This window comes from Tachypleus tridentatus, chromosome 8 (assembly GCF_004210375.1).
Source record: "Tachypleus tridentatus isolate NWPU-2018 chromosome 8, ASM421037v1, whole genome shotgun sequence".
In the NCBI taxonomy this organism is placed as follows: domain Eukaryota; kingdom Metazoa; phylum Arthropoda; class Merostomata; order Xiphosura; family Limulidae; genus Tachypleus; species Tachypleus tridentatus.
The window spans coordinates 124,941,357-124,968,989 of NC_134832.1; the positions used below are offsets into that span (position 1 = coordinate 124,941,357).

Here is a 27,633-nt window from a genome sequence, read left to right on the forward strand (position 1 = left end):
TGGAAATTTCATTAGATTTTATTTTATCATAGTAGAAAAAATACATGCACTAGGAGACTTCAGTGTCATAATCGATACTAATAAAGTGTTATGTGTTTGAGCTAATATAAAACATTATGGAACAAACTTCACAAGTTAGTCTCAAATCAACTCAACTATATTTTATAAAACAAATGTGTAGAGATCAACACTAAAAGTTTAAAACTTCCATACAATGACTTTAGTATCATAACAACTTATTTACTTAATTATAACAACAGAGGTAGAAAAGTAAAAAAGATACATCCCTCAAACACATTCTTTGAAATAGTTTGTGATTAACACCAAGAATAATGTAAAACAGAAAGAAAATAGAATTACTCCACTTATTTTTCAAGTTTGATCTAGTAAACTTAAATTATGCAGTAACCAAACATAAAGCTTCTATATCCTTCCCAATGCACTGTACCTCCAGATACACTCTTCCTAATTTATTGTACATCCAGAGATACACCCTTCCCAATTTATTGTACATCCAGAGATACACTCTTCCCAATTTATTGTACATCCAGAGATACACTCTTCCCAATTTATTGTACATCCAGAGATACACTCTTCCCAATTTATTGTACATCCAGATATACCCTTTCCAATTTATTGTACATCCAGAGATACGCTCTTCCCAATTTATTGTACATCCACACATACGCTCTTCCCAATTTCTTGGTGCATCCACGGTGGAAACAGAAGTTATCTTTACAAATATTGCATAGAAATGCTTTACAATATTAACTTGTTCTGAACAGTTTTAAGCAATTCAAACATCATATTCACACACAATTATTTTATGTCATTTAGTTAAAACCAATTAAAATTAATTCTATAGTAAAAAAATAGTTTATATGTGAAAACCTTCAAAGGTAGTAATTCACTCATAGTTGGATGAGATGCCTCATATTTATTATACATTGAAAATTCATTTGACTTGTGTAAACCAGATTTTCAAAATGGAATATTCTCACTATATCAGATTTAACTGAAACAAAAGTTAGTGATGACACATTTCATAAACTTGTTTATCAAAATTAGCATCATCTCACAAAGTCTAACATTTAATTTCTGAAGGAAAGAAAGTGATACAAACTCAAATCTGTAGCAAATATAAATCTTGTTAAACTACAGTGTTGCTTCCATTTTGAGTAAAATCTATTTCAGTGGATTTTAAGATCCAATAACACCCAATGTGTGGATGTTCTGAGCCAAACATGGACTAGTTCAGTAAATGAGCAAGCTCAAATATTTTGTCATGAACACCAGCTGCCTGCAAACAAAATAGGTTAATGTGCCTGTTAAAAACACCAGAGAAAAAACGAAAATTACTACGACAATGAACTAGCTATAATATACAAATATGATTTTATATACAACATTTTTGGCACCCGGATACAATAGAGAAGCTGACTGTGTCATGAATACTGAATACATAGAATTCTACTAAATTCTACAAAATATCATTAACAACAATAATAAACATGTAAGAAAATAGTACTTTTTTAGTTTTGCTTGTAAGATATAATTCATTAAAGTTAACCTCACAGAGTTCAAAATTAATGGTGATTAGCTAGCAAAAGTTCCAATAAGGTTTAGAGTTTAGCTATCAATCACCAAAAAATACTGGAACTTAAAAAGAAATGTGGTTAAAAACCAAACACGTATAGGAAAACCACAGCATGATAATCAATCAACAAGCCTTTTCTGGTAGCTAGGTGTGTGTCATTTTCACTTATCTTTTATGGGACTCCCAAAGTTTAAAATACTAAATAAAAGGAGAAAACTGAAATAATGTCTGTCTGTTTTTCTATACACTTGTACTTTTAATTTAGATCTAAATGTTCATAACATATTAAGAACTATGAAACTGAAAACTTCCTGTGAATTTCAAATTTACAAAATGATAGTAAATTTTGAAATTATAAAAACATTTATAATAAGGATGTGTTTTTACAGATATTTTGGTAAAAATGTATAAGAGTTATGGGAAAATACTTAACATTATTAATAAAAACCGAATAGATCAGTAGTTATTACAGTGTGGTCACAAAAAAAAAAAGAAAACCTAATCTGTTAAAATGTACTTCACATTAATGAGTTAAATATACCTTTGACAAAATACATGAATTACTGATGGTTTCAAAACTAAAGCTAACTCATAACTGTTAATCATTGAATGGATTCTATTGGATTATTTGGTACAAATAATTCCAGGTCTGGTCCAGTAACAATAACAACTTCATTTGCTTATTTCTTAACATTTACCTAAAGCTACTGATACTTATAAACTGATACAAAAGTTGTGCCAATTTACTTCCAGTATTTCCTTGCTAAGTAATCAATTAAACATACATGATAGCTTGCACTGAAAACAGTTATCATTTCTCAGTAAATGAACTGACTTACTCAGTAATTTCTCTGACACTGAACTAAGTCACTCACTAATTTCTCAGTATATGCTCATTCATTACTCAGTGATTCACTTTACTTACCTATGTGCCTCTACTTGCTACAAGAATTTCCCATGTGTGCTTCTACTTGCTACATGAATTTTCTACACGTGCCTCTCTACTCACTACACAAATTTTCTACAGGTGCCTCTCTACTCACTACACAAATTTTCTACAGGTGCCTCTCTACTCACTACACAAATTTTCTACAGGTGCCTCTCTACTCGCTACACAAATTTTCTACAGGTGCCTCTCTACTCGCTACACAAATTTTCTACAGGTGCCTCTCTACTCGCTACACAAATTTTCTACAGGTGCCTCTCTACTCGCTACACAAATTTTCTACAGGTGCTCTCTCTCTACACAAATTTTCTGCAGGTGCCTCTCTACTCTACACACAAATTTTCTACAGGTGCCTCTCTACACTACACACAAATTTTCTACAGGTGCTACTGCTACAGATTTTCTACAGGTGCCTCTCTACTACTCACACAAATTTTCTACAGGTGCCTCTCTACTCACTACACAAATTTTCTACAGGTGCCTCTCTACACAAATTTTCTACAGGTGCCTCTCTACTCGCTACACAAATTTTCTACAGGTGCCTCTCTACTCGCTACACAAATTTTCTGTAGGTGCCTCTACTTGCTACACGAATTTTCTGCAGGTGCCTCTACTGGCTCCAAGAATTTTTCAAATGTACCCTCTAGCAAGCATCTAAATTTAAAACATTGAACACAGTATAATTATTTAGTCACATTCATAAGTAATTGACTTTAGAGAAAAAATATATAAAATTTGAACTTTATTACAAATAACATTTGAAATAATAAAAATAGTTGATGAACTAAAACATTTATATTGCTAGATATATTATTGACACAGTTTGGTAGAAGTAAAACTTTATTTAAATATCTTTGGTGACATTAAGTTTGTTTTACTTTTTCTTAGACACGTGAATGTAAAACAATATATATTTAAACATTAGAAGCAACGACCCTTGAATGATGAAGTATAAAAATTGTTTATATAAAACAACATCCTAGACACAGTAGTGTGAAGCTTAAAACAGTTTTAGTAGGACTAGTATTCAAACATGAAGACCACAATAAAGAAAAACTAACACAAAAATTAAATAGCTATTACTTTAGAGAGAAAGTAAGACACACAAAAGAAGGTTTAGAAAGTATTTGTAACATAGCTAGAGGTTGGCCCAGAAAAAGGTACATCAAAATGACACTTTAAATTGCTTTCAGGTTCTAATAGAAATATATGTAACATTGAACCACACTCAAAACAATGAATCACCTCAAACCAGTCCATTTCAATCATTGTTTTATGTTCATTCATGAAAAAACAGTGTGTTTTATGTAAATAAATATACCTGTTAGTATTGAAGTTATTTGTTAAAAGGTACTTCACATTAATGAGTTAAATATATCTTTTAGTACTGTACACAGATCTGAGAGTACCATATTATTTACGAGAAAATTCATGACAATTACAAACCTACAAAACTGTCTCTGAGACAATCAACAGATCCAATCAGCCTTGCAGCCACTGAGCTTTTCAGTTTGTTGAGAAGTCGGTTTTGAATCTCCATTTTACAAATTTGAATCTCTCATAGTGACTCTCTTTTCTCTGACAGACATAATCCTGGGGAAAAAACTAAACTTTAAACATTTCATGTTTTGTTTGATGCTAAACACAAAGATATCTGTGCTGGGGCCACCATGTTTATTGGAACCCAATATTTAACATTATAAGACCAGTGAATATTCCATGTACAGAAAAAGTATAAAAATGAATTAGCAAGTAATAATTGTAACATGTGATGAGTAAATAACAGAATGCTGAAATGCACAAACATAACATTACTCAGTCCGTGTTTCACTTAAAAAAATACACAGAGAAAGTATGCATTCAGGAGTATCAAGTTACAATAATAAAATATTGATGGGTTTGTAACATACAAAATAAAAACCTAAAATAAATACTAGTTACAATAAACACACCAAAATAAAAATTATTTAAGTTTAATTCTTGAACTTTTTAAAAGTATTACTAATAACCAAGAAACTGTTTTACTGTAAGTCAGCAAACTACAGAAAAATATAACATAAGAACAATGAAAATTATTTACAATAAAGTGTAAATTCGCACTAACAGAACAATACCACATTTATATAAGTTGTTTCTACGTATCAATTGCCATTTTCAGTCAAACACTAGACTGAAGAAGATATGCGAAACGTTGAAACTAGTATAATGTATCAATTTGAAATTGTACTTAGTGCCAATTTAAATTTTATTGTAAACTTCTTTAAACAGTATCACTTATTTACCTATTATTTTAATAATACCCATTCTTTACAATCTAGACATTAAAAATTGGTCAATAAATAATGCAATAATAATTCTTCATTAGCTGGATATTAAGTTAAAATAATAATGTAAGATTAACTATTTTCTATTACTTGAACACTAGGATAAAGCTGAATCTGTAATATAGGGAGGTGCAACATTATTTTCTAGAAGTTCAAAAAACTAACTAAGGAAATACAACCATGCTGTTTTCAATACATTGTAGTCCAATTCAAACAGTTTTTACTTATGTGTCTAGGCTTCCAAATGTTCACCGTTTGTTAGTACTTCTAACTAATATTTAATTTCGGTCCATATTCACTGTAACATGTCCACAGTTACAGTAACAATGGCAACTGTTATCCCAGTCTTTAGCTATCTGATGTTTATTTATAGGTATACATGATGTCCTTAACATACCCCCTATACTTCTTTCACGTAATGACACCTGTAATTACACTGCACCACAGTCATTGGCTTGGCCTTTGCAAACCAAACAATGCATTTAGGCTTTTCTTAACATGTCCTTAACATACCCCCTATACTTCTTTCATGTAATGACACCTGTAGTTAACACTGCACCACAGTCATTGGGCCTTTGCAAACCAAACAATGCATTGAGGCTTTTCTTGCACAGATGCAATTTCACAGAGTAATATTAGTTACTAGAAACAAGATGGCTAAAGAGCAACAGGAGGTTTGATCTGGAAAAGCGTGTTGTGATGTTGTTCACTACAGATTGACTGCCAAATGGCATAAAGCTGAGCCTTTAAATATGGGATAGGCATAGCTGGACAGCACTACAGCAGACAGTATGAGCTGCAGTATTGGTGAGTCCAGTACTAGAAATAACAACATGCCCAGGTATTGAGAAAACTGGATGGAAACAGAAGATAACGAAAAATTGGCCAGTCATTTTTGAACATTGACAAGAACAGGGTAAGAATAAATGTGAAGTGATTACAGAGCCAGTAGCAAACTAAGAAAGTCAGTGTAAATTGTACAATCAAAGTACTGCATAAATTCTGCATGATCCAAAACAAGATAAATGACATACAAATTGGCAGTGAACACAGAAACTGTAGAGGGGATCCTATGAGCAACCACTGAACCACAACAAACCACAGCATAGCCCCCAAGAGTCATCTGATTTTGAACCATCCATACAAATGGAAACAAAAGAATGGGTCGAAAGATGTTTGGCAAGTAGAAGACAATACTTCCATTCAGGAGTATTTGACTTTCTCAGGTAACTCAAAGAAAGGTTACAGGTGGGGATGGTAATAAGCCCTAGTGGGATGGGCTGATCAGTGGAGACAACAACGTCATAAAAGAACAGACACAATTCAGCCAACTGCACCTGGATACGAAGGCCAAAAGAAAGAATGGCAGACTGTCTATTCCAAAAAACCATAACCTACTGAGAAAGGAAGACACAACCCCAGGTGGGATGCTGTGGAAAGGATCAAAGTTTACAAGAACAATGCAAACAAAGATGCAAACAGTGGAGGTGAAGAAGAGGGGTTCATAGGACTATATGTACAAACTCTGACTGGAGGAGTGCAAAAAGCCTCCCCCCCCCTTGTGGAGAGCTGAAGCCCCCCAGATGGTGAATGAGGTCCAATGTGTTCAAGGTTAACGTACTGGCAGAACCCTAAACAGAGATTCCATAGTCCAGTTTGGATTAAATGAGGGCATGATAGATCTTGAGCACGAAATATCTATCTGCTCCCCAAGAGGTGAAAGAGAGGACACAGTAGATGTTCAGTGCCTTCATACACTTGACACATAACTGCTTTAAGTGAGAAATAAAGGTAACCCCCAAGAACTTTGTCACAGGAACCATGAGAAGAACATTACCCCCAAAATGAAGCTCAGGATTGGAGTTATACCCCAACAGTAACAAAAGTGCATGCAAATAGTTTTGGAGAAAGAAAGTTAAAATCATTTTCTGTGGTTCACTTTAATAAATGATTGAGGGTAGTATGAAACTGCCTCTCAGTAAATCTCATGTTCTTATATCCACAGAATGCAAAAATTCTTTAAATGGTGTAAGAAAAACACTGAAGGAGGCACAGAAAGGTCCATCTGTACTCCCACTGTAGCAGCAACATATGTCCGAGACTGAGTAAGAAACAATAACTTCTGAACCTCAAGGTAAGAAATGCTAACAGTTTCCAAATGCTCTTTCTTCTACATCCATTTAGGGAAAGAACAATAGTGAGAGGGATGGGACCACCACAATTAACACAGTAAGGATCCAGTTCACATTTGCAGGTGGTCATGGTCTTTGCAACCACAATGAGCACAAGTCACAGATCCATAACAAGATGACTTTGAATGACTAAACTGTTGACACTGGAAACATATATATCATTGGCAGGTGGATATGGCAGTGTAAAAGTCAAAATAGGAGGATTTATAAGTAGCATAATTCATTTTTTTGTTTTATGAGTGAAGATAGGTTGCATTTCAGAAACTACTTGGCTGGAGAAACCAAACAGAATATCTGACTCGGGGATGTTCTTCAAATCCCTCTCAACAATGACTCCTTATGAGAATTTCTAAGTAGTATAGGGAATAATCTCAACAGGTATATCCCCAATGGCCTTTGATTTCAGTAGGAGTTTCCTGTGTTATGGTGCAGATGTTTCCACAAAGATATCCTAAGACCATAGCTTCTTAATTGACTTTGAAAAGCTGACAGGCCTCTCTAATCTCTTCTGAACGAAAAAGGGAGGCATCTGCCCTAAAGTTTTGTCTGAAAAGGAATAAGGAATGCAATATAAAAAAATGAGGTGCATGCTCAGAATTGGTTGAAGATTGTTGGTCAGTCTTCAAGACTTTGGCATTTTCCAATTAGCTGTTATTTTTTTCTACTTTATTTTTTTGAAAATTTGGGAGATTCAATGCCCACTGAACCCATCCATCGTGAAGTCCTGTGAGGGGACAGACTAGAATACCAAACAAGGCTACTACAGCAATGCCAAGGCTTTGTGAGCACTATACCCAAACATCAGCATCAGACACAATGCCCATAACACCCATTGAGAATGTTCAACACTGGTACTCAGTTGACCCTAGCTCAAGAGGGCAGCCAATTGACCCTGAAGGGCCATCTATCTACAGGAATTTAAGGCCAAAAAGGTGTTTTGCAGCATCCCAGACACCCCTCAACTAATATAATCTCTCTCCTCCCCTTCATGGCTTGCTAAACATAGCAAACATATGAGTTGATGTTTAGATCCTAGAGAAAATAACTAAATATAATACAGAACCTTCCCTGGGAGTTCCCATCATCACATAATAGGAATCCACCTCGAGAAGTTTAAAATAGGAAAGATAATGTTTAATCACCCTGTATAATAAAAATGGTTCTATAATTTTCCTTTTCTTATCTTGTATCTATCCTGGAAACATTCAAGGTGTGATGGAAAATTGTGAACTTACCTTGGAAAAGTTTCAAAATTGACTACTAGTTTGCTTTCCACTTCATACGGTTCATTAAACCATTTTTGATGTTTCCGTTTTGATTGCATGAGCACAGAAGAAAGGTAACCTAATCCACAGAGCTGCTGATATACTGAACTTCCTTTCTTTGGAGAAGCAAGCCGAGATTCCTTGTGAAACTGTGAATGAGTACATAACAAAGCACTTCTGGCATGTTGTTCAGATTCATTTAATTCGCATGTTGGCAAAGGTTGAGAGCAAACAAAAAATACTGGATGTGTTGGTGCAATCTTTTTAGGGTAATCAGATCATCCAGTTCCTAGAAATGAGTGATTCCTTCATAATCTAAATTCCAAAATACAAGGTGAATAGAACTAAACAGCAAGTTGTTCAACTTAATGGAATAAAAGAAAAATGGGGAAAGATACACACTCTTTCTCAACTAAAAAGAAATCAAAATTTTGGTCAATGTATTTAATTTGATTTAATGATAACATATTTACCACTTTAACACATCAAACATAAATAATTTACGAAAATCACTGTTTTAGAAGTTAGTAGAGTAAAAAATAATTATATTATTAAATGATAAACACTAATAGAACAAATAACCATTCTTCAAACTAGCAAAAAAGCATTGCTTCTGATTACATAATGTAACAAAACTTTTACTTTCTCTTGTTCCTGGACAGAAAGTGTTATTTGCCAATTGCTTATGCCTAAAGTAAATGGAAAAGGCCTATTTTCCTCTTCAAACTTTGCTTTTGTGACCTGGGAGGGTATAATGAAAAATGTGATGGGAAACTATATTTGGGGACTGATACTGAAAGTGATTTACATTATAGTCATAAATCTCATAAAACTACTTACTTCTAAACATTTTTGTATAACTTTAGTACAAATACATGTAAATCTTGATTTATATATTGTTTTATTCAGACCTTATGTATATGAAAATGTGCAAATTTGCCTGTTTTTATTATCCAGGTCATAAAAGCAAAGTTTGAATGGAATAATGGCCATTTTCTGTACTTTTACAACATAAGGAATTAAGAAATAACACACTATCCAGAAACAAAATTTGTGTTACATAGTGTTATTGCTCAATTAATAACAAATATCCCATTTTCAATCATAAATTTTAGACATATTAACTGCTATTGTTTTGTTAATTAATTTTTAAAGGTGCAGAGAAAACTAGTTAGCATCTCAGACTTTAGGCCATTACACAATGAATTTTGTGAAACACTGTACCATTAAAATATATTATACAAAAACAAAAAGTGAAATTAAAAATAAACTGTACTTTTTCTGCTAACATGTCTTCCTTAAAACAGTAAATTATGACTGGAGTCAGTCCTTTGCAACATATTTCATACACTTCGCAAAACTGGGTGTTATGACTGGATAGAGACACTACCACGTGAACATCATCTCATAAAAGAGCATGTCAAAGATGGATTTGTAACACAACTGTATTTATGTCAGGATCTTCATTCTGTAACAAAGAAATCTGAACATTAATACTTCAATATACAAACACAAGTAAAAAGACAGATAGTTGAAGAACAAAACAACATATAAACAAACACATATATATTATTCTATCAGGCTTCCTTCTCCCACTTGTTTTTAAAACGTTTTCTGTTCTCTTGGTTGATTTATCTATATTATTTTATAAACTGTTAAAAAACAACTTTTAGGAACAGCAGTAAAATAAATAACAGCAGTTTTCAGTTTTATTATACTGTAATTTTCCAATTACAACATAACATTTTTTAGAAAGAAATAACTGCTATGAAAAAAACACATGGAATGTGTGTGAAACATTTTCATGTAAGCCGACAAATAACTTTACAAAGCTATGCTATGGACATGATTTAACGAAAAATTTGTTCTTTTATTTCTTGGTAATATTGGCTTGTAGAAGGTACTGCATGTATAAAGTGCACTTTATAATTCAAATATTATGGTAAAATATACCAACACTGTTAATATTACATGAAGAAAGTTTACTCACATGATATAATTAACTTCCTACTTATACTGACTTAATGTTTTTTCACCTGCATTTCAAGGTTGGCTGTAGGAACAGTATTCAAAGGTTAGTCAACTAATTGATCTACAAGTTCATAGCTGTTGGCTAAAGCCAGAGTAATCTGTGTCTGGCTACCATAGGAAAAGCAGACCTAAAGAAATCAGAATAACATCAAGAAACTGATTACAACTGGTACAACAACTTACAACTACCAGACTTAAACCCAGGTAACCACACTACCAACTGAACTAAATGGTTAAACTCTAGCTATTTGTTAGTAAAGCACTTTTAAAATCAAATTCATGCCCACTCAAATAATGAACTACTGACTCAGAAGAGAATCTGTATGTATGTCTAAAGGTTATAGTTAAAGTGGACATACTGAACTACTGACCCAGAAGAGAATCTGTATATATATCTACAAGTTACAGATTACAAGTGGACACACTGAACTACTACCCAGAAGAGAATCTGTACATATATATCAAAAGGTTAGTTTACAAGTGGACATACTGAACAACTGACCCAGAAGAGAATATATTTATATCTATAGGCTACAGTTTACGAGTGGACATAACAAACTACTGACCCAGAAAAGAATCTGTATATCTAACTATATATACCATTCTCCAGCTAAGAGATTTCTCCTCATAGTCTTGTGCAGGAAACAGCATTGGTAGAAGGGGCTGTCCAAACAATTCATTCACCACAGATGCTTTAGCCCAACAATTCTGTCCAAGAATAATCAAACCCAAAGGTTGTTTAGTAATCTTCCAAACAAACTCTTCTTCCCGAGTTGAAAGTTTGACTCTAAGTAACTGACCTAAAGAAACAAGCACAGTCTATAAGAGTGAATGAAACAATGTTATATGCTGGTTCTTATTAGTTTATTTAAAGACTACTGAATTTGTATGTCGACAACGTAAAGAATGAGTAAACATGATTTTGGAACACAAGTAAAAGATGCCATCATTCGTTTCAGTTCTAACAGCTATGTTATATAGTGATCTGGTCCAATCAGTTCTAACAGCTATGTTATACAGTGATCTGGTCCAATCAGTTCTAACAGTTATGTTATACAGTGATCTGGTCCAATCAGTTCTAACAGCTATGTTATGTAGTGATCTGGTCCAATCAGTTCTAACAGCTATGTTATATAGTGATCTGGTCCAATCAGTTCTAACAGCTATGTTATACAGTGATCTGGTCCAATCAGTTCTAACAGCTATGTTATACAGTGATCTGGTCCAATCAGTTCTAACAGCTATGTTATACAGTGATCTGGTCCAATCAGTTCTAACAGCTATGTTATACAGTGATCTGGTCCAATCAGTTCTAACAGCTATGTTATACAGTGATCTGGTCCAATCAGTTCTAACAGCTATGTTATACAGTGATCTGGTCCAATCAGTTCTAACAGCTATGTTATACAGTGATCTGGTCAATCAGTTCTAACAGCTATGTTATACAGTGATCTGGTCCAATCAGTTCTAACAGCTATGTTATACAGTGATCTGGTCCAATCAGTTCTAACAGCTATGTTATACAGTGATCTGGTCCAATCAGTTCTAACAGCTATGTTATACAGTGATCTGGTCCAATCAGTTTTAACAGCTATGTTATACAGTGATCTGGTCCAATCAGTTCTAACAGCTATGTTATATAGCGATCTGGCCAATCAGTTCTAACAGCTATGTTATACAGTGATCTGGTCCAATCAGTTCTAACAGCTATGTTATACAGTGATCTGGTCCAATCAGTTCTAACAGCTATGTTATATAGTGATCTGGTTCAATCAGTTCTAAGAGCTATGTTTATTGATTTGCACATATTTTGAGTCTTCACATTAAACAATACAGTAATAATAAAGAATTTAATGTTGTGATATCAGGAACATTACTGAATTGATGATAATACTGATGTGACATGATTTAAAAAATTACACTGTATTAAAACTTCTACAGAAAGTTTCTATGTTTAAATTAATAAAATGTAGTGACACATGCAAGTACAGTTACACCTAGTAGTGTAAAGTGTAGTAACTACTGTAAGAATAGTTACATCTAGTAGCGTGACGTAGTAATGCATGAAAGTACACTTACACCTAGTTGTGTGAAGTGTAGTGACGCATGCAAGTAAAATTATACCTAAAGTGTAATGACACATTCAAGTACAGTTACACCTAGTTATGTGAAGTGTAGCGATACATATAAGTACAGTTACACCTAGAAATGTGAAATGTAGTGAAACATGGAACTACAGTTACATCAAGTAGGATTAAATGTAATGACACATGCCAGTATAGTCATACCCAATAATATAAAGTTTAGGAACAGATTAAATTATAGCCATACCTAGTAATATAAAGTATATGTGACACTAGAAGGTACAGCTACCTCCAGTAATATGAAGTGTAGTGACACATACAAGCAAGGTTGTTAAAGAATGCAAAAATAAAAGATGCAACATTTCAAAGGAAAATTATTTTATCATTGAAAACAGACTTTAGGACAGCTATAAACATTAAAGCCATACAACAACACAATCCAAAGCACTGCACTCATGCACCAAATGAAGATTATGGTTACAAGGAAACAACAACACAACTCAAAGAACTATTCTGATAAAGGTAGACATCAAATGAAACTTCAAATTGAAAAGCTTTCACAAACACCTTAAAACCGTGTTCATGAAAAAAAAGTATTGAAGAAACAGAAATCACAGCAACCCCATCTCTTCCAACACACATGAAAGTCTACTAATACAACTGTATGGTGAATTTCTGGTCTTGGAGGTGACATTCTTAAGTGGTGTAGAAGTGACCTCTGTTTGTTTTTTTTGGCAGAAGCTCATTAAAATGTGAAGTGTTATCAATTTCAGCATAACGATTAAAGTTGCATAACACTTCTGTATAAAGTGTAAACAATGATTGCTTTATAAACACATAAAGATTGTAATATCCAGTACTTATTATATCTAAATCAGATACCGAACATGCCAGTAAAGTCACCATGTGTAAAATGATTCATGTAATGACACATGCCAGATACGTTACCGTAGATATATCTGTAGTCAAATTAGTTTCTTCATTGTAACAGCACTTATTAAAATACAAGATTTAAAAAATAACCTAAAAGAACTGCAGGCGCCAAAATCTATTTTAGGCCTAGCATAAGCCTTTATTGAGAACGGCTTATAATCAACAAATTAACTTTATAACTTGTGTAGGCTTTCGGCTTAAGTTTAGGTAGGGCTAAGCTCTACCAAACTTAATAATTTCAACAAATAAACAGTCTAACAAATTCACATTAAACGTTTTTAAATACTTTATTAAGCTTCTAATATGTTTTTTTTTTGTACAAAACTGTTTACTCGTGTACTTACAACTGCCTTTTATTACAATCCGTTGGAAGCGTACGTGCATGAATGCGCTTTTACACAGTAGGATACGCAGGCATGTTCAGGACAAGGCCAAAACCGATTAGAACAGCTACAGACGCATAGTCAGTAATGTAACCACAGATAATGTGGTTCATGTATTAACATGAAAACCGCATATATACAGCACTTATTGAAATAAGAATATTATGCCAATATCGATTTGTTAGTAAAACGTATAACGCATAAACATTCAGCTTTAACATGCGATTCATAAATCTCTCTCTCTCGGTGTTTAGGTATGATATCTTAGACTTAAAGGGTCAGGTTCTCTTTGACCTCTTCCTCCTTTCCGTATTTATGTGGTCGTGCAGTATTCGATAGTGGTAGTTACTGCATTTTTGGGTCAGAGTAAACTGAATATTACTCCGACCCTTTCAGGGCAATGTCCATGTATTGTTACACATGTACGAGGTATGTTCAAAAAATACGCGGACTGACGTCATAAAACAAAATGTACTTTATTTAGAAGTTACAGGTCTGGGACCCCTTCAAAGTACTCTCCTCCCCAACGCACACACTTATCCCAACGGTGTTCTCACTTGTTGAAACAGTCCTGGTACGCTTCTTTTGTAATGTCATCCAGCTCCTTCGTCGCATTTGCCTTAATCTCGGGAATCGTTTCAAATCTTCTTCCTTTCAAGGGTCTTTTGTGCTTGGGGAACAAGAAAAAATCGCAAGGAGCAAGGTCAGGTGAGTAGGGGGGTGGGGAAGAACAGTGATCGAGTGTTTGGCCAAAAACTCACGAGTTCTGAGGGCTGAATTTCGCAGCAACGCGGTGCATCTTCAATTTTTCGGTCAAAATCTCGTAACAAGATCCAACTGATATCCCACACTCCTCAGCAAGCTCCCTGACAGTCAGACGTCGATTTGCCCGCACCAGGGTGTTGATTTTGTCGACGTGTGGGTCGTCAGTTGACGTGGAAGGACGTCCAGGACGCTCGTGATCTTCAGTGGACTGTCGACCATCCTTAAAACGTTCATGCCACTTGAAACATGCCGTACGCTTCATAGCAACATCACCGTAAGCCGTGTTAAGCATTGCAAAAGTTTCAGTCGTAGAGTTTCCAAGTTTAACACAAAATTTCACAGTAAGTCGTTGCTCCTTCAGGTCATTCATTCTGAAATCCGCCAAACGAAAAAATCGCACTTCACTTAAAACCGCATAGCTAATTCACAAATGAAAATATCTGCAATCGGGAAATGGCGTCGTAATCAGCTGATCTGTGCGAACCTAGCGACACCAAGCGGATTCCCCTGGAACCAACTGGAGCCGCGCAATTCAAACAGTCCGCGTATTTTTTGAACAGCCCTCGTATGAGTATTGTTTTGCTCTATCAGTAAGATGTCAAGTTTATTGGTGGCACTTTTTTTATCATTATGTATGTGTGTGTGTGTGTGTGTGTGTATACACATTTTTTATTATATATTTATTATTATTTTTATTTATTTACTTAGTTATTATTATTTTTTATGTTTAAAATATATATTGACCGGGGAGAGGTGTTTAGGACTAACTTCATCATGTATGAGGTATCTGTCTGGTTCACACAGTAATTCGTTTTTCATCTAATTTTTATCAAAGTACGTTATTGTATTATGTAGGAGTCTATCTGGTATGGTTGGTATGTTTGAATATTTGTGTATGAATTGAGATGATGTTCTTGGAACTCTGTATGCTGTTGTGAGGAGTGTGGTTTGGATTGTTTGCAGTTTGGTTTTAATTATTTTGTCACTTTTGTTTCATGCTGGAGCTGCATAGTCTATTACTGGTCTAATATACGTTTTGTTAATTTTTAGTATGTTGTCTGTAGATGCTCCACTATTCTTGCCAGTTAGAATCCTAGTACAGTCGATTCATAAATGTATATATAGAAACTTCGTTTTAAAATTAACAAATTTTCTCTAGTTAAGTTTTAATACACCCTATGAGTGTATAGCCCGTCATTTTTGAAGGGGCAAGAACTACCATCACCCACCCGATGGAATACCCTAACCTAACAGTCAAATATCGCTAAAGTCCTTTCTAAGCTAATCAAAATTAATATCACCGAGGAAATGAATTTGTGGCGTATTCACTGAATAATTATCGGTAAAAATAAATGATATTAACAGCTTTTAATATATAGAAAAGCCGGTATGTTTTGATGATACTACGACCCAACACGGCTTTTTATGTCATATTACTTAGCGACTAAAGTATAACTAGTTTATACTTTTAGTTTATAGACTAAAAATATTAAGTGTATAAATAACAACTGGAAAAATATTTGTTGATTTCTTGATTTAGAGTCTTCGTTGATTAAAGAGGTTTGTTTGCTTAATTAAAAACGTTGGTGATATAACAGAAAATATCTTAATATAGAAACGATTTAAGTTTGATAAAATTGAACCAGTATTTTCACTTCCATGATAAATTTTATGTGCTTGTCCTCAGGCTAGGTGACTGCACACTACGTCTTTACTTTAGTCTTAGTGTACCAACACTCATTACACTTATAATGTTTCTCATCAAACTCACGGCCCCCCTTCATCCCTCGTCACTAAAAATCGTAACATGCAGACGGTAATCGAACTACTCTATCAGGATAAATGCATTTTGGAATTTACGACTCTCCCATTTCGAGAATTAAAGCGTGACGTAACACACTGGCTTTTATATAGGTTAGATAATTTATAAAAGGTTCTCCACCTTTGTACATACATGCACGTGTCTGGTTTAAAGTAATACAATACAAGAGGCTTGGAAAAAAAGTAACTTTTTAGATGAGCCTGTAAGATCCGGAGTTTGACCATTCACATGCCAAAGCATAAAGGCCTTTATCAGAAACATAATAATAAAAAGACTTGCATATATATGTGTGTGTGCATACATATATATATATATACATTTTATATGACTTAGGGGTCATTGTTCAAAAAGTTATGTTTTTAAAAAAATGCATAACATTTCAAACTACTGAATCAGTTTCCATAGTTACGAAGCATGAATAATATTCTCATTAGAAATACTGGCCATTTCGTATCCCCAACAGCGGAAATAATAATAATAATAAAAAAAGAGGCAATTTCAATAGTCACAGCACTTGAAATTCTTTTCAGCAGGGTTAGAGGTTTTCTCTCTTCCTCTTTCTCTCTCTCTATATATGTATACACACACACATATTTTTGTGTCCCAGCAATACCAGGCGTGAGGCGCGCGCATGCTCGATTCAAATATGTTACTCATCAGGATCTCTACCAGCCAACCCTGAAATTTAAATTATTTGAAGCATGTTAGAATAAGTTGATCTACGAGTCCTTGGACGTGGCCAAATACACTAACCGAAAGGGATGACCTCCTGAGTCCAAAACTACAACTAGATCTCAAATCGGTTCAAGTGAACTAAAGGTCTGTACTTGAAAAAAAAAAAAAAAAATGAAAAGGGAACCATCAATACCCACGGCTGTAATTAGATCTCAAAACGATTAATAGATGGAGCTATGAGCTAAAAGTCTGTACTTTGAAAACTTGGGGCCATTCTATGAACCGCTATGCTGCGGCTGAAAACAGCAACAACTAAAAAATAAATAAAAAACATAGGCGTTCTGGCCACTGTTTTGCGGCTAACAAAAACACTTTAATCAATAACTTCATGTCACGCAGGCACCAATATCGGTGGAATACGTGGAGCTTTCGTAATATTCAGACAATCACGGAGTAGGGTTTGTTGTTACCACTATGCACGTCAGAGGCCGAGCGTTACCGGCTCACAGCAAGTGGCCGTGCGATTACATTAGTCCTAAAGCGCACTTCTAATTATTTCTTCACTCCAGAACCACAAGGATGAAAGTTCATCCACGAGGACGTCACGCAAGCATTTTATTCGAGGGGGTGGGTGCGGTTCTAAGGAAAAACAAGCATCCACAGCGCCTGTTACATGTTAACAGTTTTAGGCAACTGTTAAATCCATGTTACAACATAAAACTTTGATAATATTTAATTGGTAAAGTTGCACAAGTTGAAAGGTACACTTTGCAGATATTAGATAATTACAGCGCAACAAGTGTTACATTGTTAAAATACATACAGCCAGGATATGCAGCGATAAACAGACAATCCGTTGATTAAAATGCATCATGTGCAGAATATGAAATGATAAACAAACAAACAGTGATATTCTATTGATTAAAATGCATCATACAGCTAGGATATGAAGTGATAAACAAAAACTGATAACTGTTGAATAAAATAATCATACAGTCAGGATTTGAAGTGATAAACAGACAAACAGTGATATCCTATTTATTAAAACACATCATATAGCTAGAATATAAAGTGATAAACAGAAAAAATTGATAGCTGTTGAATAAAATTCATCATACAGCCAGGATATGATGTGATAACGACAAACAGTAATAACCTGTTGATTAAAATACATCATACAACTAAGATACGAACTGTGAAAAGCTAGACATACAAAAATAAATAACTCTCTGTACAGCCACATACAAGGACGGTTTTTATGTGTTGTTTTTTAAGATGCTCGTTATAAAACGTCTGCAATAACGAAAATGTTCTTAGTCCCTTTACGTGTTTGTTTCATATATCAGAAACGGTCAGAGTTGGAAACAACACCGATATATTATTTTTAGTTGTTGATCGGCGAATAATACATTGTTTTCTTGTTGATATATTACACAAGTATTGATACATTGTTCAGTGTTCTGACACTATACATGAATTAACGTAAGTACAAAGCTTTCCAAGTGACCCTAATGAGACGGTTAAGCATGGCTCAAAGTCTACCCCTAAAGAAAACCATCACGGAGCCAACGACCCCAAGCAACGCTTTATTTGACTGATAGTAAAAAAAAAAAAAAAAATTCGTTGTTTTCTCTATACTCCCATAAGTCGGTTGATTGTTTTTGTTCAAATGCTAGTTTTTTTGTTTTTTTTTACAAGTCCTGAGACTTTTTTACAGTAACTGACCGATATGCAAGGGGGTCAAGTTCCGAGAACAAAACTACGTATTTCTTTTATTAACAAGAAGTCTTTTGGACTGTCTGACACACAATAGAAGAGGATCGAGTCGCGAGTCCCACGTGGGAAGCACAGAGCAATAAATAATGTGAAATGTCCTATAAATGTCGAGAAGTATATTCTATAAGCTTCGAGAAATTTCGGTAAGGATACAGGGATATTAAACAGGAGGTTTCTGTTTGTTTGAAGTCAAGGGCAAAGTTACACAATGGGCTATATATGCTCTGCCCACCAAGGGTATCGAAACTCTGATTCTAGCGCTGTAAGTCCGTAGACATGTAACTGAGTCACTGGGGGAAGATTAAAAGGGAAGTTACAAAAACAGTAAGTACAGTGGTTATTAAAGCAATTGTCAAAAACTAATGCAACTTAACTAACAACGCGATGTTATGTTGCATACGGAGCTGTTTTATAGCTAGTATTAACAATACGTAATGTTGTTAAATTAATAATAGAAACACATTTATGCAAATTATTAGCTGCTCACACAATTTCCAATGAAATAAAAATGTTTCCATGATACCCTGTAAAACTTTTAAACACGCCATTAGTAACACGAATGTTGTGAGAATTACCACAAGTTATCTGCGATGAACATGTGAGCTGTTAAAGTAGTCTTGTAATATGGAACTATTAAAAAAATGTATTTAGAAAGTCGGTTACTATAAAGTTGCGACTGTTCGTTTAATTGAAAACTTTAGAACGTTTGATCAATGTAACGCTTCATTATAAGCCTCAAACACCGACTGATTTATAACATTTTATTATAGCCTCACACCGACTAATTTGTATCATTTCATTATAGCATTACACCGATTGATTTATAACATTTCATTATAGCCTCACGCCGACTGATTTATAACATTTCATTATAGCTTTACACCGATTGTTTTGTAGCAATTCATTATAGCTTTACACCGATTATTTTGTAGCAATTCATTATAGCCTTACACTGACTGATTTGTAACATTTCATTATATATAGCCTTTCACCGACTGATTTGTATCATTTCATTATAGCCTTACACCGACTAATTGGTAACATTTCATTTTCGCCTCACACCGACTGATTTCTATCATTTTATTATAGCTTTACACTGACTGATTTCTATCATTTCATTATAGCTTTACACTGATTGATTTGTAACAATTCATTATAGCCTTACACTGACTGATTTGTATCATTTCATTATAGCTTTATACCGACTGATTTGTAACATTTCATTATATATAGCCTTACAGCGATTGATTTGTAACATTTCATTTTCGCCTTACACCGACTGATTTCTATCATTTTATTATAGCCTCACACCGGCTGATTTATAGCATTCGGAAGTTATATAAAAACTATTCAACAAAATGTAAGGTGCACATAGAAACAACGACTATTAGACTTTCCATTTCTACTGCTAGAGTTTGTACAATATATCTATAACCTGAACGCAAAGAACTGTTTTTCCATGATAACCAGCCGCAGTTTGTAATTTGCAGTCACAATAGAATAAAATATATTTAGTTAGGCAAAGATAACAATTGTCTAACGCAACATAAATGGACTCTGGATGCTATATTTAGATAAAGTGGACAGTCGTTTGGTGCAATAAAATAAAGGATAACAAAATAAGTTCACCAACAAATTTGTTTGATAATTTCAACGTGATTATATCATCTCTCTTTTTTACATTTCTTGTAATCAATTAAGTACCTCTGCTACGATTAGTCAACGGGAGAACATTCCTTTTATTTCTTTCACTCATTTTCGAAACAGAGTGCAAGTTGTTGTATTCTAAACCACCTGAAAACACGCCAGTTGTACTATGAAAACATGCAATAAAAATGTTTTTTGATACATTTACGGTAGAGAGACAAAATTAGTTCACGATAATAAGTAGGTGACACCAAACATAACAACGATTGACACCCAAACCGCAACTAATGTTTACACCATTTCAACATTAGTTACTTATTACTGAACCACTCATTTTTCCTGTTATTTATCATACGACATGTAAATTTGTTTACGTGATTTGTCGTCATTGCAACAGGTGACAGAGAAATCTAAAGTTTATATATGAGACATGTTGTTATTTATGTATATGCTGGTTTGGTCAAGCATGGCCCAGTGATTAATGTATCGGATTACGTATTTGGAAATCCAATGTTTGTGACCCGTCACCGCAAAATAATAATACAAAAAAAAAACAAATAGCGTTGCGAACTTTAGGGCTTAGGATTCTTTATAAGCTTGACAATTAATTCCCAATATTCGATTAGAGAAACCATAACATTTGGTTGTAAATGTTGTTAACTAGTTGCCTTCCATCTATGATCTGTCATTTAAAAATTAGGGATGTTTGTCATAAACAGTCCTCGTGTTACATTGCACGAATTTCTAAACTCATGATACTTGTATTGGTTATCACTGTATAATTTCAACTTTTTATTTGGGTGCCAATTATTACTTTTTACCCATTTTTGGTAATTACTGTACAATTAACATTTTTTTCTAGTGTTTCCGGAAAAATTCCCAGAGGAGCAGACGCACAACAACACGTGTCACCATATACATCTTTAAGTCCATTCATTTGAAAGCTGTGTTTTGTCCTAGACTTAATAAACAGGTGGCGTCATCTAAGTTCTCTATTCTATCACGTCTTTGCACTACGTACACTCCTTGTCAATTAATTTAATTTTTTTTCTATTCTTTTAGCTTCCGAGTCAATTTGTACTTGCGTGTTTTTTAGCTTTTTTCAAGGAAGTTCCATATTACTGACAGTATCTGCGATGGTTACACACCGTACGCGGCCCGGCATGACCAGGTGGGTTAGGGCGTGCGACTCATAATCTGCGGGTCGGGGGTTCGCATCCCCATCGCACCAAACATGCTCGCCTTTTAAGCCGTGGGGGCGTTATAAGTGACGATCAATCCCACTATTCGTTGGTAAAAAAGTAGCCCAAGAGTTGGCGGTGGGTGGTGATGACTAGCTACCTTCCCTCTTGTCTTTCACTGCTAAATTTGGGACAGCTAGCGCAGATAGCTCTCGAGTAGCTTTAGATAGTAATAATTGGACACACAAGTTGATTATTTTCATAAAAGTAATTGATTACTTTGCATGAAACTAACTGATGTAATCAATTCTCATAGGTATACAATTGTATTTCATTCTGATTAAGAAATTTTGAAATTTGATCATGAATCTTACAACAATAAGTTATTTTTTGATCTGGCCTAAAGCTGAGCAATGTAAATCTAAATCAGATAGTCAAAGTGAGAGAAAAATAGGGCCACCATCAATATAGACACCCATTTATTTTAGTTTCTGTTCAAAGACATTAAAATTACAATTGGTTGATATAAATAAATCAACTTTTTTTAGACTGTTTGCAAATTTTTAACACTGCTTCCACAAGCTAGACACCCAGGATTTATGCTGAATGGCTGGCCTTAATAAATAACATCCTTCTAGAATGAGCTGAAACTCACTTTTAGAGTTTTCAGGTTGAGCAAAAATCTCCCACAAAGTTTTATGAAAAAAAATATGCAGATTTAGTAATGCTATTGCAAGTTTTTGACTTCCATAGTACACAGTAGTAAACTTGGAAGATGTGTATGTTGTGTTATTGACTATTTGCTTTCATTTTTGCCTTTTGTTTTCAGAGTAGATACAAAGGCCATGACCTTCACATCAGTGGGATAGTTCTCATCTAGCTATTTCAAAAGTTTGTTCTTCAATCTATCTTTCATTTCTTTAAACATCATTGACTAGCATATCAGTGCAAGCATAAATTTCTCTGGCAAAATTTGTTGCATATTATTGGCATATGAGAAAAGATTTGTATCATCAGATTTAATTGTATTTCTAGTCATGTTCATAAGATCATCTGGATCCCCTGGAAGTAATGTAGTACTAAGAATCCTTAATCCTGCCATACAGAATGCAAGCAATCAACTGCTCTATTCAAGAGCACTGAAACTTGATCTTTTCATCAAGCTTCCTGATTTGGAAAGTTTAATGTTGTTGTGGATTCAATACCAAATTGAATTGGCATTGCTCCTGTGCCATGTTCAAATACCACAACAAAGTCTTGCTTTTCCACTTCAATTCTTGGATTATCTGCATCATTCATTCAGTGTCACAAACTCCATGGGATCCTCAGAAGTACTGCTAGGCATTTCATCTTCATCACTCTCCAGTGGAATAGATGAATCAGTCCTTCCTTTTCTCTTTCCTCATACTTTTAATTTACCTTGCAGCTCTTTCACACCTACTTTTTGTGCCATTTTGATCTCCAAGTTTGAACCATTGCATCTATACTGTCACTTTGAACTTACAAGCCACTTTCTTCTTTTCCTGTATTAATGTTACTTTATCAATAGAGGATCAGCACACTTAATCACTGAATGTTGTAGCATGTTGATATCTGTTTTATGGCCAGCTGTAGATTACACAAACTGTGTAACAGTTGTCTGTTTTTTTGCCAATGAGGTTTTGGTAAAGGCATCAGCCAATAAACAAAATATCCAGATTGACAGCAAAGTACAATTATCTACCCATGTTGTTTCTGGTCTTGTATCTGAATTTGTTTTAATGAAAAACTATTTAATATTATAAAAAATAGTTTTTCATAGTTTAAAACTTTCACATAAAGAGTCACTAAAGCATTAAAGTTAAAAGGAAAAGTACTTGTCCTATTAAGTACTCTTGATGATTTACTAGCTGCTTCACATGGACAAGTGACAGTAAGAATAAAACCATAATGATTTGTAGGACTCACTCAACAACTGGAAAAGCCTTTTTTTCTGATTACCATAGAGCCACAATTCAAAGTGATAGGACATGCACTTATTTCACCATTGCCTTTAAAGTTTAAAAATCGTAAATTTACAATTTATGTTGTTCCTACTTATGAGTTATATACTAATAATTTCATTTTAAAATGTTGTCCAAATCTATTTACATTGAACATAACATTTGTAATAATATTGCAGATACTACTTATAATTAGCATGAACAATTATTATGTAGCTAACTAACTCATTTTTGTATTAACACTCACAGACTGGAATTAGGCTTAGCCGCTACCGTAAATTCAAGGTACAGTATATTACTTTAAAGTACAAATATTGTACTGGTTACAATTTATACAATTCAGAATTTCAATGCCTATGTATACAACAATAAAATTTAAAATTGTTTTACTTTGATATATCTCATTCTTCTGATCAACCTTTTTTTTTCCTGGTTCGTTTGGTTTTCTCTTTGGAGACATCACTTCACTAAAATAAAACTATAAAAAATTGTCAGTTTCCTGCGGAGTAAGCTATCTATATATGTTATCAAGTGACCTCTACAGTTTCGAACAAAGAGTACAGCCGAATCTGCAAGAAAGTTCTCGTCATATTAAGAAAATAAAAAAAGCATACGTATGTTTATATTCTTATCATTGTCAGTAGAACAGAATATTTTGTAATATTAATAGTATTATTAGGTTAAAAGGTGAGAAATAGGACTTGACTGATATCATAATAGTTGTCTCCAGATCCTAAGATGAGTAATTAATATGATTTTAATCTGTAATTTTTGATATATTGCATTAGTTCTAGAACTAATGCTCATACCCACGAAATGTGTAAAGCTAAAATTCTATGTAGGATGCTAATCAAACTCAAAGCTGGTAGTAGAGGTAGTTGTAAGTTAATTATTGCAAATACAAATTATAAATTAAAGTTCTTCAAACTGTGTATGAGACTGGGATAAATGGCTCATTTATTATCTGAGTTCATAATATTTTGTGACACAATAGCTTGTAAGTTATTCAAAATTTCGAATAGAAAGACTTGCATTCTCAAAGCAGTATATTTTAATTTTAGATTATAACATAGTTTAGTAACAAACTTTTCAAATATTTGTTGGACATCAGTTTGTTTGTTTAGAATCAAGCACAAAGCTGCACAATGGGCTATCTGTGCTCTATCCACCATGGGCATCGAAACCCAGATTTTAGTGGTGTGAGTCTGCAGACATACCACTGTGCCATTAGGGGCTTGGACATCAGTATGAGCACTTTTCTAACATCTAAATTGTATTTTATTAGGTGTCAGTTAAGTCCTCAAATGTTACCTTGAGAGTATTAATAATAGACGTAATACATTTAGCAGATTAAGTAAAAAATGTTAATTCTTAAAGCTTTTGTCTTTGATTGATAATGTAGTACCAAAGAAACTGCTGTTGTGGCATATAACACAACTCATTAAGGATATTCATTTGAAGCATTCTTGGAAATTTCATACACACATATATATTCTTGTGGGATCACTGGCCATTAATAGGAAGCCAAAGGGTCTGATATTACTGAAGATGAAAACATTTTTTAAGTTGTTCAGTTACTTATTTTGCTTATGCTTGTGATTTTTTTTGATAAAATACAAATAATTTTCACAATAAAATGTTATTACCTAAATTTCAAATATTTTCACATTTTATAGAAATGTAATATAAAAACATTTTCACCATTTCAGTGTTAATTTGATAAAATATACATATATACTGAATATACTTTATATATGTATATATACAGTCATAAACTATAGCAGTTTATAAAATATTTTTTAAAAATATTTTAAGTGTAATATTTTTATCATTTCAGTTATATATGATTATACAAGATAACATCTACACTCTCATTTAATTTTGAAAGGTAATTTTTTTAAACATTTAATTATTTTCCTATTGTAAATAATATGATATGATGATGGATTTTTAATGAATCTTTGAATGCATTGGAACCTTTTTAACAATAAAATATTGTTTTCACTGCATAATACTCCTGTCTTACAGGTAAGTATCAGTTATTCTCTTTGAAATGAAACATCTGTTTTCAATTGCCTACCTTTAAACTTCATACAACTTTTGAACCACTTACTTAATCAAATGAGATTCTGGTTCTTATTCCATAGTATCAACTATTATTTGTATCTTGATAAAATTATTGCAAATATTAACAACAAAGGCACCATATATAAATATGTTTGGAATCCCATTGGAAAATAATGGTGGTGTAAAGGTTTAACATTATTTAAGTATGATTATTTACACACATTGAAAAACCTTCAGTAGTCTAATGTATTTGACTGAGGTGAAAAAAGCTAAAAGAATTAGGAATCTTTTTTTTAGAGAATATATAATTTGAAAACAAGAAGGCTATTTTAACCTTGACATAAGATTTTGATGTGGGCTACCATTGCATTTAATAGCTTATAAGGCTCACTGGCTTACAACAACTACAGTAGTGGTTGGAATACTATTGATGTGAGTAGTTTGTTATAACAACAGTTTTTATAATATGAAGTTTGTGAATGTTAACTTAGAAAAGGTATTCACTCCATAACAACTGTTATACAAGTGTTCATTGTCTGTTCCCTAGTAGGACAGAGGTAAGTCTTTGAATTTATAATGCTAAAATCAGGGTTTTGATTCCCCTTGGTGGACACAGCAGATAGCTCGTTGTTGCTTTGCTCTAACAAAACAAACACATTATGTCTAATATGTCTAGAATATTATCTACCATCCACTCACCATATTGTCTGACTGAAATTATATATGAATGAAATCATTAGATCATTAATGCATGTAATAAACCTTTGAAGTCCAAAGTACATGTGGTTTTTATTTTAATTAATGCATTCAGAGGGAGATTTTAAGTTTCTAGCTTGTTATATTATATTCATAAAGTTTATTTGCAATTTTTCTCTATTTTGTTTCACACAACTATTTAAAAGTTATCATATTTTATCAGAATATCTCTCCTTTATGATTGAACCTTTTTATATTTATTACTCATGTTAGATAATAGCATTTGGTCAATCTAGAATCTCTTAAAGCTGAAAAAAAATTATATCTAAGACAGCTCATATCCTTATGTTTTCATTATCAACTTTGAGGGTTATTTTTAGGAGTCACATATAAACAATTTGCTAACGTGTTCATGGGCTATGTAGCAGTGGTAGTGGATTTATCAAGTGGAAGCTGACGTATGCCTTCCATAGAGAGCCATTGTGTGGGTTTTCTGTACAATAAAACACAGCTGACTACAGTACAATGTTTTATCTCATTAGACAGGACTTAGTGTACAAATAGTACTGATATGTATTTTTTTTTCTGGTCACAATCAGCTATGTTTTTTTGAGTGGTTATGATACATGCTTTATTAAATAGTGGGGTTTAACTACATTGATTTAGTGATTATGTTGTGAATTTCATTTCCTGAAGAAAGGTAATTATAGCCTTTAGTTGTTAATTATCATCCCTATCTGGTGAAACATAACAGAAGTGATCATGTTGTATATTTTGTTTTTTAGTGAGGTATGAGTGTAATGCGTTATGTAATCATAGTATTTGATTTTTGTCCTGTTGAAATGTAAATCCAGTGTTTTGGTATCATGAAAATTCTAGTCAAAAATAATAATATCTAGATATTTTCAAACATTTGTTAACTTTTCATAAGTCTATACAATCACTGTCTTCAGCAATTTTTACTCGTGAAAAAATTTAAAGGAACTCAGCATTAACAGTTTTTATGCCCCTGTGAAAGTGTTTCATGTGCATAACATCAGGGTCATAAAAGCAAGAACTTGTTTACCCTTTTTAATACTACTAAAGTATTAGAGTATAAATATTTGATCATATTTTATATTTTGTAATGTCATTAAAACTTTTAATTACTTTTCCATTATTTACAATTTGTTACCCTCTTATAAGTTACAAAAAGCAATGTGCTCATTACCTTTGAAGGAGTTTCAAAATGACAGGGATTATAATTTTGTTGTTTTCTGACAATAAT

At 33.4% G+C, this 27,633-nt stretch overlaps 1 protein-coding gene across 8 annotated transcripts; it reads right to left on the bottom strand.

Moving 5' to 3' along the window:
- On the bottom strand, window positions 1-24,094 carry LOC143223421 (dual serine/threonine and tyrosine protein kinase-like). 8 transcript variants are annotated; one of them, XM_076451369.1, is made up of 7 exons: window positions 23,994-24,092; window positions 10,956-11,155; window positions 10,315-10,483; window positions 9,601-9,792; window positions 8,295-8,613; window positions 3,990-4,136; window positions 1-1,300 (listed from the first exon to the last, which is right to left on the bottom strand). In XM_076451369.1, exons 1-3 carry the CDS (start codon window positions 24,061-24,063, stop codon window positions 10,400-10,402), a joined length of 354 nt encoding a protein of 117 aa, XP_076307484.1. In that variant the 5' UTR covers window positions 24,064-24,092; the 3' UTR covers window positions 1-1,300; window positions 3,990-4,136; window positions 8,295-8,613; window positions 9,601-9,792; window positions 10,315-10,399. The 8 variants fall into 8 exon arrangements, 5 of the variants coding, with proteins under 5 accessions (XP_076307484.1, XP_076307482.1, XP_076307483.1 ...); XM_076451367.1 differs by lacking the exon at window positions 1-1,300 and adding an exon at window positions 3,062-3,197; XM_076451368.1 differs by lacking the exon at window positions 1-1,300 and adding an exon at window positions 3,062-3,197 and having other exon boundaries at window positions 8,295-8,639.
- Window positions 24,095-27,633: the final 3,539 nt, after the last annotated feature.